The sequence below is a fragment of the Poromitra crassiceps genome (assembly GCF_964638095.1).
Source record: "Poromitra crassiceps genome assembly, chromosome: 2".
In the NCBI taxonomy this organism is placed as follows: Eukaryota; Metazoa; Chordata; class Actinopteri; order Beryciformes; family Melamphaidae; genus Poromitra; species Poromitra crassiceps.
This window is the reverse complement of record NC_139624.1, coordinates 113449713-113462985: the sequence shown is the minus strand read 5'-3', so window position 1 is coordinate 113462985 and position 13273 is coordinate 113449713. Positions and strand designations below refer to the sequence as shown.

Here is a 13273-nt window from a genome sequence, read left to right as displayed (position 1 = left end):
CAGTGATGGGGTGGTTTCTTCACTCTCCTCTATAGGTGAGTGAATGTGTGCACTAGCACAGTGATGAGGTGGTTTCTTCACTCCTCTCCTCTATAGGTGAGTGAATGTGTGCACTAGCACAGTGATAGGGTGGTTTCTTCACTCCTCTCCTCTATAGGTGAGTGAATGTGTGCACTAGCACAGTGATGGGGTGGTTTCTTCACTCCTCTCTATAGGTGAGTGAATGTGTGCACTAACACAGTGATGGGGTGGTTTCTTCACTCCTCTCTATAGGTGAGTGAATGTGTGCACTAGTACAGTGATGGGGTTTCACTGCTTCTCTCCTCTATAGGTGAGTGAATGTGTGCACTAGCACAGTGATGGGGTGGTTTCTTCACTCTCCTCTATAGGTGAGTGAATGTGTGCACTAGCACAGCGATGGGGTGGTTTCTCCACTCCTCTCCTCTATAGGTGAGTGAATGTGTGCACTAGCACAGTGATGAGGTGGTTTCTTCACCCTCCTCTATAGGTGAGTGAATGTGTGCACTAGCACAGTGATGGGGTGGTTTCTTCACTCTCCTCTATAGGTGAGTGAATGTGTGCACTACTACATTGATGGGGTTTCACTGCTTCTCTCCTCTATAGGTGAGTGAATGTGTGCACTAGCACAGTGGTTTCTTCACTCTCCTCTATAGGTGAGTGAATGTGTGCACTAGCACAGTGATGGGGTGGGGGCACAGCTACTCATGTGCAGGGACAATCCAGCAGTGCGTGGGAGGCGGACCCAATCTGCAGTCTTACATAAGGAGAGACAGAGCCAGCTAATTCAGCTGCTTTCCCTCTCTGCACAGAAGCCACTGAGGCAAATATTCTCTCAGCACAGCAACAGCAAACAACAAACATTGAGACCCCCGCCCGTCCTGTCTGAAGCACCTGGCACAGAGCATTCAAGTGCCCCCCATGGACAGCTTCAAGTGCCTATTGAACTTCCAGGCTTGTTCCGAAAGATGTGTGGAATTTCTCACTGGTCAGACTGGTGCCATTACATTCAAACCGGTTCTGTGTTCTTGTCTATGATGTTGAGGATGATAATGAGGATGATGGTTATTGTTGATGATGATTTCTGTGTGGACACAAATTGATATTAAAAAAATCTAACAATCTGAGATTTTAGAGTTGGTTGTATTTACAGAGGTGTTTTAATTCATATGTTTTTGTCAGAGAATTGGTCTCATAGGATCAATATGCACTCAGTACTTCTACATGAGGTTTAAAAGGTTGAAAATGCTAAAATGTTGCATCAAAATCAATTTAATTAATGAAATAATTTTTTTAACCCTAACCCTTTTTGAAGGTGGGTGCCATATCTTGAAGCTTTTAGTTTATAAAATTAACCGACACTAACTAATCAACACATTAACACTATAGTAAATATTGTTATAAGTAAATAGTTACATATGGCATAATCAAGTGTTATCCTTTTTACAATAAATTACATGTAGATATAATAGATTCCTCTAATGCGCTATGTCAAAATGTCCAAATAATAGCCTTTGTTAGGGTTTTAATGACCGAGTGGAATGCATCAGCTTTATTCGGTTAGGTCTTTGCTTTTGTGTGTGTGTGTGTGTGTGTGTGTGTGTGTGTGTGTGTGTGTGTGTGTGTGTGTGTGTGTGTGTGTGTGTGTGTGTGTGTGTGTGTGTGTGTGTGTGTGTGTGTGTGTGTGTGTGTGTGGGTGTGTGTGGGTGTGGGTGGAGGGGGGCGTGTCACACTGGCAAGTGTAAAAAAGACTTGTCACTAGGGAAATGGAGACTATAAAAACAGCGATACACTGGAGAAAGAATGAGTTAAGCAAAGAGTAAATAACGTCAAGATGCGTTAAGATTTAGCTCTGAATGGGGGATATTGATTATGCACAAAAGTGCCCAACTCAGCGATTCAGCAGAGGACAAGACTACAATTCCCTTTCTCCCTCTGTGACGGATGAATATCTCGTCTGACTTCTCTCTTCTCTCCCTCTCTCCTCTCAGAAAGCGGCTGCTGCGGCGAGCGAGGCGGATGGAAAAGAACTGACGGAAGGCTGCAGCACAACTAACAATCACAACTCCTTCACCGTCTCCATGGAAACCACTGAACGATCGGAGCCGGCGACCGACTGTGACGTGGAGGTCACTGTGGCTGACTCACCTGGACGGGAGAAGGATTTAAGTGCAGACGACGAGCAAGTTTGTTTGGAGACCGACAGTAAGAGTTATTGAGATAGAGATTGGGCTTACTTGAATGTGAATCAAGGTCTCGTGAGAGGAAGATATGCAACTAGCAGCAATGGTGCAAGGATACATTTCTTCAAAAAGAAAGAGATGGTTAGAGTGTTTTATAAGGTGGGATGACGCACACGGAGAGCTGACAATACATAACCTGATACAGTCACAGTACAGTCCAGTCAGTTGTGGCACAGAGATTACATCACGTGGGATGAAACATCAGAGGTAGTGTGCACAGGACATGATAGATTAGGATTTCTGTGAGGTCATGTGAGATGAAATGTGTGGGTTTGAAAGTGTGTGAATGTTGAGGAGAGATGTGGACATGAAAATAGTAATACATATTATCTGTATGTATTTAAATTAATAACTGAAAGCTTTAAGGGGAAAAATACTGAACTATACTATAGTGTGTGAGTCTGATTGAGATGTGCTTGTTGTGATTGTTGACTGTATTCTATTAGATCCCAACTATAATGGACGCATGTAATAGGAAAGTTTTCTCTAATACTGACTCATCAGGGTCCATGGGGGAGAAGGCGATGCCCGATGCAGTGTTAACCGACCAGCCATCCAACACGAATGAGCTTGGTGAGCCCGACTGCTCAGAGACCTGTCTCTGCGTCGAATTGCCTTGTCCGGATCAAAAGGAGGCTTTGATATTAGAATCAGGGCACGAAGAGCTCAACAGGAATGAATCCGTCAACTCATCTGTATCAGACACGTTGTCCAGTGCCGACAGTGTCTATGAGAACGAGGCTCATCATAAAATGCAGGACACCCAGGAGCAAGATCCCAAGCCAGAGCCAGAGCCTGTAACTCAGGATAATGAGCCCAATCCTGAAGATGATGGCTATCAAGACCTGGCAATCAAAACAGAAGAGGACCCCGTGGTCCCTGAAACCCCATTTGAACCACCGATGACAGAGGAGTCAACATTGGAGCAGTGCATTCGAGCAGAGGCTATGTCAGATGTTTCCAATGAATCCTCCCATGACCTTGTTGACCCTGATGGAATGGACGAATGCCTGAGAGTCGAGATTGCAGACGCTTCCTCAGACAGCGATGCGGATGACAAATGGAGGACAATATTCTCTTCATCTATAAATAAAGAAGATGACGACTCGTATTTGGACAGTCTCCAGCTGAGCGCCCAGGAGCTCTTTGTGCAGAAAGTGGAGGTGAGAGACATCGAAGAAGAAGATGGCAATAACTTGGAAGAAGTCAGCCTTGAAATTCCACGGGAAGAAGAGGTTCTGGAACAGGAAGAGGTTCTGGAACAGGAGGAAGAGGTTCTGGAACAACCTGATGATGTCATTCCCTTCAGCAGCCCTCCAGAAGAAGTCACATATAACCCTTTAGCCCTTCAAGGCTTGTCCAAAATTTCTGAAGACGAGAGTGAAAATGGGAAAGACGTTAATCATAACCACACCCCCCACCCACAGTACTCCGAGCACCTCAACTCAGACCCCGCCAAGAAGTTACCTAAAGATTTCTGTGTGATACAGGAGACCAAGAGTGAGAACGTTAGTACGGAGCACGTGGACTTCCAGGTGGCTCGTAAACAGTGGCTGGAGATGGAGGAGCAAACCAAGAACCAGATTGTCTCCCCTACGACCAAGCAGCCCAGCTTCCACGGCAGCCACAGCTTCATGTACACGCCAGTCCGCAACATCGAAAGACCTCATAAGAGAGAGCACGATCTGGAGAACTTGAATCTGGTCGGAGACTATCCCCACACCCAGTTCAGCCCTTGCTCAGAAGATTCTGGCCTAGATGATTCCAGTTACAAGTCCACGTATGATGATCCAGAAACACCCATTGAAAAGGAGATACGTGTATCCATGGAGAGAGAGGAGAACTTCAGGAGAGAGAGGGGCTTTTCCAAAATGGGAAAATCAACAGATTGCGCCCCGTCGCGAAGTATCCCCAGATCCACCAGTACTCCGCTGACGCCGTCATTCATCATCACATCCTCGCCTTCAAAGGGGCCGCTGAACCATGATGTGTCTGCCAATAATGTAATAATTCTCGAACCCGGTAATGATTTCCACAAAGAAATGGTGGGGGCTCGTTCCAGCGAGTGGCGCGCCGACGACAGTTCCAACCTCATCATCCTCGAGACATCGAACCTGATCATTCGGAGTGCCTCCGAGTTCTGCCTCAACAACGTCTGTGAGCAGCCCCAGGAGAAGATGTTCCTGAACAATCCCTTTTTCAAGCTGCGTTCGAGAAGCACAATGTCGCTGGTGGATGAAGAGATTAAGATGGTGAAGCGGAGAGAAGAGGAGCTCAGGCAAGAGAGAGCCACCCTGTATGGCAAGGACAAGTTCAACACAGGCATGATGTTGCCAAACCACATGGACAGCTTAGCCTTTGATAATGCAGGTATGCTCACAACATACAGTACTGACCATACAACAGCTAAATAGATTTAAAAAAATCAATAATAATTGCGCATTTTGTGATAAAAGCATATCATTTGGTACACTTGTTACACGCTTTCTTTTTTTGGCAGCCACAGACTGGCAGCCTAATTGCAACTGCAATAAAGTTGTGTAGACTAGTCTGATATGGATGAGCTTGATGTCAAATCATACATCTCTTATGACGAGGAATTCAAATTTGGAACTTTAGAAATGCCCAGAAGCTTCCTTCTATCTCATAATTTAAGAAGTCAGGTTTGGGCAGTTATGGCAATCACTTATTTGAGTCTTGAACTGTGAGATCCCCCCCCCACCCCCAAATACAATAAAATAAAAATAAAAATAAAATAAATAATTTCATGATGCCTCCATATCATTTATTGATTTTTGGAATGCATTTGGCTATAGTATAGTAATTATATGTTTTTATGTCAAAATGCACAATTGTTCTGGTTATCTGCACCACTAATAGAACAACATGTCAGATTGAAAACACACTTTACACTCACTTCTCACTTTTTCTATGTTCAGTTTTAAGCTCACATGATCGTTTGTCTTTATGATTCTTGTAGCTGAGGTGCCACTGAAGTGCAAGTCCTCTCCAACATCACCAATGAAAACAGCATACAGGATGGATCACTCTGCTTTATCCTGTGATCACCGGGTAAGCTCTCTCCTATATGAATTATAGATTATAGTTTATATTATGACATCAATATCTTCCATTAAAGACACAATCCTAAATAAAAGACCTAGAAGAATGTAAAAAAGAAAGAAAGAAAAAGACAGCACAGCACAGCACAGCACCTCAAGTTGGAAATCGCTGTTTGCACTTCTGGAGCAAAATAGACCTGCACTTTGAGATATGCTGGAACACATGTTTTGCATTATATTTTCTGAATAATATCTACATGTTCAATCTAAAATTCGTATCCATCAGTGTAGGGGAGGTCCGGGACGAATTAAGCAGGGGGACGGAATTAGCTTGTCCTCATATACTATCTTTGACAAAACCCAGGAAGACGATTCTTTCCCCCCATGTTACACTTCCTGGTACCTCACTTCCTGTGAAGTTTCAGCTCGGCCAGTCAGTGGATGGCGGAGATATCCGCAAAAACGTTGCCTTTTCGTCTTATTTTCAAACGCGAGTAAAATATTGCAAACTGTGTATTTTTCTATTAGCGTGTTGGAATTTATTTATTTAATGCTGCTAACGCTATTCATCTGTTAGACCTATCGGTAGACTACAGCTCAATGATTGTTTTGTGTGTAATGTTAGCATATCCTTTGTGCTAGCTTAGCTTTCATCCAGGGAAACGCACGGGGGACAAATAAAGCACTTTGCTCCAATTGCCTTGAATAGGCTATGCATTTATCTGTGCTTGCAGGACAATGCCTCGCATAAGGAAGAGGACCACGGACAGAGGGCAAAAAAATGCACACATTCAAATATTTCTTTGGATAAGCCATTTAAGGGAGGTAAAATATTGATCACATCACATCAGCTAAATATATAGATAGATGTTATAATTATATTAATTTGCAACATATAACATATTAAAATGTATTTCATAATACTTCTTAGATGACCAAAAGATGAAGGAATTAATGCCAGAAAAAAATTGTTACCTGGCTGTTTTTGTGCCTTTTTCACAACCGCTACATTAGTCCCCCGCCTGTGCTTTATTTGTCCCTTCACTGTGGGACAAATTAAGCATTGCGCAGCTTCTGGTTGCCATCTGATGACGTCTGATGTATTGACCCATGGAACGAAACTACGGTTGGTATTGCCAGAGGACATGTGTAGGTTGCTTACATGAAAATATTATAACTCCAGCTGAAACAATCTTTACACAATGACAAAAAAAACAAAAAGTGCTTCATTCGTCCCGGACCTCCCCTACTATATTAATATACAAAATATTATTCAAGATTATTTGTAGCAGATCTTGATAACTCCTTCACCATAATAATTCAGGTACGCTAGCAATGCTGACCATAGAACCACACATCAGATTGAAAACATTCTTTGCACTCACTTCTCATTTTCATTTTCACTCTCATTTTGTGTTCTCATTCCACATTCAGTCTAATAGCCTGAGGGAGGAGATGGAGGAGGAAGAGGTGGTGGAGAAAGTGCTTTGAAAGCAGGTAAACCATAGCTTGGTAAACCATCCCCACGTGACCTCACATTCTGTTTGGTCCTGCAGTCTGGGCGCCAGCCCACCCACAGCGATTTACAGAAATTACAAAGTGCTTGAACCAATCAGGGACCTGCCTTGTAGTTGACAAATTAAATGGCCAATCAGGGACACCACTGTCAAAATAGAGTGCCAAAGGCACACCCTTTTCCGGGTTAGGCATACAAAACAAGGGATTCACTTTTCCATAGACATTTCGTAAAACGCTTCTAAAAAATAGTTTTACTTGGTCAAACCAAGCGATTCAGCTATATTTAGAATCAGGAGAGACCATAGAACATTTCACTCAGACCACAGAATAAAAGTATTACAATGTTTTTGTTTTCAAAGTTTTTTGTTGTTTAATTTTACGAAATGTCTATGTAAAGATGAATGGCAGAAAATCCCTTGGTGGCTAACCCGGAAGAGGGTGTTACTTTGGCACTCTATACTATAGACTCGCCATAGAGTCTATTATATGGCGGCTCCCGAAGCAACAAGCAGTAACGTTAACGTTAATAAACACAGCCATAAGTGCAGTTATTGCAGAAATAGACTCAATAACAACAATTAACCAAGAACAAGAGTAGGCCTATCATGCACCAACAGAATTTCTCAGTGGAAAAGATGTTTTCGCAGTTCTTGCGAGTGGATTTGAATTTAGTTTTGGCTACGCTGATTGGTTGAAGGAGTTGTCTGTCAAGGCAAGTACTCCCGCCCAATGAAATTGCTGTGGACGGATTGGAGTCCAGACTGATACATAGAGCGAAACAGGATGTGAGGTCACATGATCAGGATGGTTTACAAGGCTAGGTAAATGATCAGCTGTCTTTCTCAGTTTCCAGAAGTCTACACTGGCAGAAGACGGAAGAGTACCATGGCTCTGCGCTGGGAGGCAGGGGAGTTTACACAGAACCACTGAAAAGGAACAAATCAAATGTCCATTGTCCATATTCTAGCCATTCATTTAGTGCAGATGCAGCGTTGCAAATGTCTGTTTCATGTTGTGATATAATAACCTCAACTCTCTGCTTCTGTCATGTTTTGGGCAAGAAGAGCAAGACAATGGCAATGTTTGTGGCCACAGAGTTGAGGAATGACAAATACTTAAAGTATTAACCTATTGCTGATGCACAAAAACTGGCTAATCGGCCCAATCCAGAACCACAAAAACAAAGATTACTGCCAGTATTGGAAAATAATTCGCATTGTTCTCTGGTTTGGGATTGAGCCTTAAGGGACAGTGTTTGCCGAGATGCCTGAGTGTTAGCTGAATGTACTGTTGAGTCCAATCTTCGCTAACGTTTTCTTGACATTATAAATGTAAATCAGATTTGAAAACATATTTTGATGTTATGTCTTGATGAAGCAAAGGCTACGTTGCTCTATGTATATTTATTGTATTTTCGTACTGTGCTGTTTTGCTGCAAATGATAAGCTGGATGGTAATAAATACAGCACAATATACAAAATATAATGTACCAGTACCCATAGTTGAAGGTGGGTACTGTTCACTTTAAGAATGTTATTTCTATGACCAAGGAAAACCTAATAAGTAGTTAGTGAACATGCACAACGCTCTCCCAATGCCTGCAACTAGAGGACCAATGAGACCTGTGATGGTCATTCCAATCCATTGACAATACTCATACATTATTGTTTCATTATTTTTACTTCAGTGAGTTCCAAAAAATAAAATTGGTTCTTATAAATTGAAGGTTTTGATTTTCTATACCAGCTTTTCAAATTGGGAGACGGGCCTCCCCAGGGGTGCTCCGAACTGTTTCAGGGGAGGCTCAGTGAATGAAAGTGAAAGGCATTAGAGGTATTACATTTAATATCAAAAGGAGAACACATAATGGGCTAAATGTGTGTGATTAGGTTAAAGAGATAGTTCAGAGATATGCTACATTAGTTTTGGGGAATTTTCCTGTTTTTCCCCACTTTCACAGAGTCAAAAACAAATAAATGCCTTCACACAGACCTTTTTTTAATGAATTTGGTGTAGCTATTAGACTATCTTGGCTCAATATCGGTGTGTGTGTGTGTGTGTGTGTGTGTGTGTGTGTGTGTGTGTGTGTGTGTGTGTGTGTGAGATAGGTCAAACTCTTGCTTCTGGCTTTGGGGGGAAAAATAAGTAAATGTTCACTTATACAGGGCAAAGCTGATTTTTCCCATTTGAAAATAAGTGATATTTCTTTTTTGACGTTCTATCAAAATACTGATTTGATATTCCAACACTCAGAAATCCAGAAAAAGGGTTTGGAGCTTTTTAATGTAAAGTGGCATTTGTAGTATTCATTTCAAAGCATTTTTCTCTCAAGCTTTTTGGTTCCCTTATGCACTGTACTGTAACATGTTTTCAAAAGGGAATTTTCTTGACTGTAAAAAATGCTAACTGTTGGTTTAAAAAAAGCTTCTTGGTTCCCTTATGCACTGTAACATGTTTTCAAAAGGGAATTTTCTTGACTATAAGCAATGGTAACTGTTGGTTTAAAAAAAGCAATGTTTCATCATTAATTATAAAGCCGACTGTAGATTTTTTCCAGCTCCTCTGAAAAGCAGCTAATACGAGCTTGATATTGACGTTAACATGGTTTTACATTTCATTATGCTTGTATCCTTGTTAAATTATAGCTTACGAAGCACCTGAATTGCTTGCTGCTGTTTAGAAACCCTCCGAAAAATCCCCAGCCATGAAATAGCCTTTGGTTTATTGCCTCTTTATAGCAAAACCATTCAGTTTTTCTTTCTTTGTATTCACCATGCAAGTGTTAAAGAGATTAGTGCAACAATAAAATACATGTATGAATAATTCTGGCTACCTCTATGTGTTTGGGCTGGGATTTAGCCAGGGAACATATTCCACAAAAAGTTCCACAATAAGCTATTGAGGGCAGAATAGGTTTGATATTATCATTTAAAAATTGCAGATACATATCTTCACAGCCATTTAATGTAGACAATGTAGATACTTGTGAACTGGTTTCCACTAATCACTAAAGGAAACTGTCTTTCCAAATGAAAGGATGACAAGGAGGATAATGGGGAAAAAACAAGGCTTTTTCACCATTTTAGCCACTTCTCCATATCATACCCTATCATACCTAACATAGAACTTAATACTAAAAATGTACCAATCGTTTTAGTCGCTTGTATTTTTATATCAAAATCACATGACCTTTACTTCCTGGAAAACTGTATTTTCAAAATACAAAAAAAAGCAACATAATAATAGCTACTATCACAGATTCTTGCCACCCCTCCCCCTCCGTCAGTTTGCAACTTCACAGCTTTCAAAGTGACATTATATGGTGGTGAAAACCCTGTTTCCATTTCCTGAGACACCATTGTTGAGTCCCAGTGGATTATTTTATAGAATACAGAATTTGTGACAGATGAAGCTTATGCATAATGGATTTTAGAAAAGTTCCTCTCCAACATCTTTCAACAGGAAATATATTGAACAAGAAATCTTGCGCGCTACGCGCGATCGATTCGCTAGCTCGGCCGCTAAGCGTGGCCTCGCCTGCTCTATTGGCATGCACAGCGCACAATTGCTCAACTTTGCATCTTCGAGTGCTCGAGTGACATCACTGATGTCATAGACATTGTGACATCATCAGTGACATCACAATTATAGTGACATCACTGATGATGTCATAGACATTGTGACATCATCAGTGGGACAAAAATTTAAACAAACAGAGCCCACTTCCTTTTATATGATGATGATGATTATGGAAGTAACACACCGTCGAAATACTGTTTCCACGATGTGATTTTTGTAATTTAATTTGCAACAATTGGTCCCTTGAAACAAAAAAAATCAGAGGCACTAAGTTTTGTTTCAAAATGGATAATTTGGGGAGAGGAAATGACACCCACTACAAGTGGAGCGGAAAAATGCTATGAAATATACTTGTTAAAGGACACTACTCAATTTGGTTGTAAAAAAACAAGATAACTTTTACTGAATCATCAATATCTTATAAATATTAAAAGGTAAGCTTCAGGTGACCTATTCCCAAAATGCATATATATAACATAGCACCCTGCATTGCAAGGCTGCATTGGCTGGGCTATGAATGATCTATCATTTATGATATTAGCTCGGTGGATGAGACCAGAAACATCAAAGAGCTTGTTATATTTTTGTTCAGATTAGGGGAAGTTCCTCTCAGTGCAAGCAGCCATGCCTAACGCCTGCTCCCTATACCTTTTCTTTCTCTTTTCTTTTTTTCCAGTCAGAGTGGATTTCAACTCTGAGAAAATGGCTGCCGGTTTTTACAGAAGGCGAAAGTGATGATGCCCTCACTGAGTCTTATTGTCCGCATTGAACAAGCCCAGCAGTTAAAGACGACGAGGAGCACAATTAAGATTTAATTATTTAATGTGGCACAGCATGGGGGGATGGGGGGGTAAGGCGGGCATGAACATCATTTGTATTGCGTTTCATGGCTACATTTACATGTGTGGAAGCTGGCTATCCGCCATGTTCCGGTCAAGGTCTTACGCAGGTTAATCTGTTTACATGAAGCTTTGATACTCATATTGCCATGAATAAACCGGTTAACATTAGGGCTCCAACTAACGATTATTTTCATTTTCGATTAATCTGTAGATTATATGATCGATTAATTGATTAGTTGATGATTAGTTAAAAAAAATCAGACAGTGATGTGAAAATGCTCAAGCAAATCATAAGTCAATCAACAATGTAAAAAAATATGTTCTTGAGTAATAGAAATATGTATAACTGGTATAGTATCCTACACACCATTGTCAGTTAAAAAAACATCATAGAAACATCATACACTTGCTATAGCTTTTACCAGCGCAACCAGGAACCCTGTATTTCCTATTAGGAACACCGTCAGCACGATCTTCCTGAACTTTGAAACCTGAAAGAAATGGAAGAAATTCTGAAGATAGGAAGAGTGCGAGCTGTGTCAAATAATTTACATGGACAACAACATAAGCACGCTGTGGTTTCAAGTCTCACCTCTCCACACCCTGGACTCTCTGACTGAGCAAACAAAATGCTCTCTTTGTCTTCTGCACAGTCGTTTCCTGGAGATAGATAGATAGATAGATAGATAGATAGATAGATAGATAGATAGATAGATAGATAGATAGATAGATAGATAGATAGATAGATAATAATAATAATAGATTAATAGAACATTATTTATTTCGAATATATAGAATAACCCTAAAAAAAAGCCATACATCCCCTGAATGCCCTAGGTCTCTATTGTGGTTGTAAAGGTTCATGAGGCTGTGAGGCTGTGAGGCATGAGGCTGCCACGTACCAGCATGCTTCAAAACATCAACCATAATCCCCCTCCCAAAAAAGGCAAGGCCCTCGGCACTTAAAGACTACAGACCCATCGCCCTGACCTCTGTGGTCATGAAGTCCTTTGAGCGCCTTGTCCTGTCCTACCTCAAATCCATCACAGACCCACTCCTGGACCCCCTACAGTTTGCCTACAGAGCCAACAGGTCTGTAGACGATGCAATAAACATGGCCCTCCACCACACACACCTGGACAATGCAGGAACCTATGCCAGGATCCTGTTCGTAGATTTCAGCTCGGCGTTTGACACGATACTCCCAGCCCTGCTACAGGAGAAACTCTCCCAGCTGGGCGTGCCCGACCCCATCTGCAGATGGACCACAGACTTCCTGACTGACAGGAAGCAGCACGTGAGGCTGGGTAAGCACATCACTGACTTTCGGTCAATCAGCCCCGGCGCTGCCCAGGGCGGTGTCCTCTCTCCCCACTTCTTCGGGCTGTACACCAACAGCTGCACCTCCAGTCACCAGTCCGTCAAGCTCCTGAAGTTCGCAGACGATACCACCCTCATAGGGCTCATCACAGACGGAGATGAGTCGGAATACAGACAGGAAGTTGACCATCTGGTGAGTTGGTGCAGTCAAAACAACCTGGTGTTAAATGCTCAAAAAACAATGGAGATGATTGTGGATTACAGGAGGAACAAAGCCCCACCTTCCCCCATCACCCTGGGTGACTCCCCAGTCAACACTGTGGAGTCCTTCCGCTTCCTGGGGACCATCATCAGCCAGGACCTAAAATGGGAGCTGAACATCAGAGCTCTCACCAAGAAGGCACAGCAGAGGATGTACTTTGTGCGGCAGCTGAAGAAATTCAAAGTGCCAAAGGCCACGATGGTGCACTTCTACACCTCCATCGTTGAGTCCATCCTCACCTCCCCCATCACCGTCTGGTATGCTGCTGCCACTCAAAAAGACATCAACAGACTTCAGCGCATCATCCGCTGCGCTGAGAGGATAATCGGATGCAACCTGCCATCCCTCCAGGACCTACATGCAGCCAGGACACTGAAGCGGTCTCGCAAGATCATGGCCGACCCCTCCCACCCTGGCCACAAACTCTTT

General features: G+C 42.1%; 1 protein-coding gene across 1 annotated transcript in view; it reads right to left on the bottom strand.

Moving 5' to 3' along the window:
- Positions 1-11660: 11660 nt before the first annotated feature.
- The window catches only part of LOC310771414 (uncharacterized protein), a gene marked incomplete at its 3' end in the record, with an annotated part of 57029 nt that continues 55416 nt past the window's right edge, over positions 11661-13273 (bottom strand). Inside the window, exons 19-20 of the mRNA XM_083631910.1 lie at positions 11855-11922; positions 11661-11753 (exon numbers count right to left, since the gene is read on the bottom strand). Coding sequence (XP_083488036.1) covers positions 11661-11753; positions 11855-11922 — 161 coding nt within the window. The remainder of the gene's footprint in view (positions 11754-11854; positions 11923-13273) is intronic.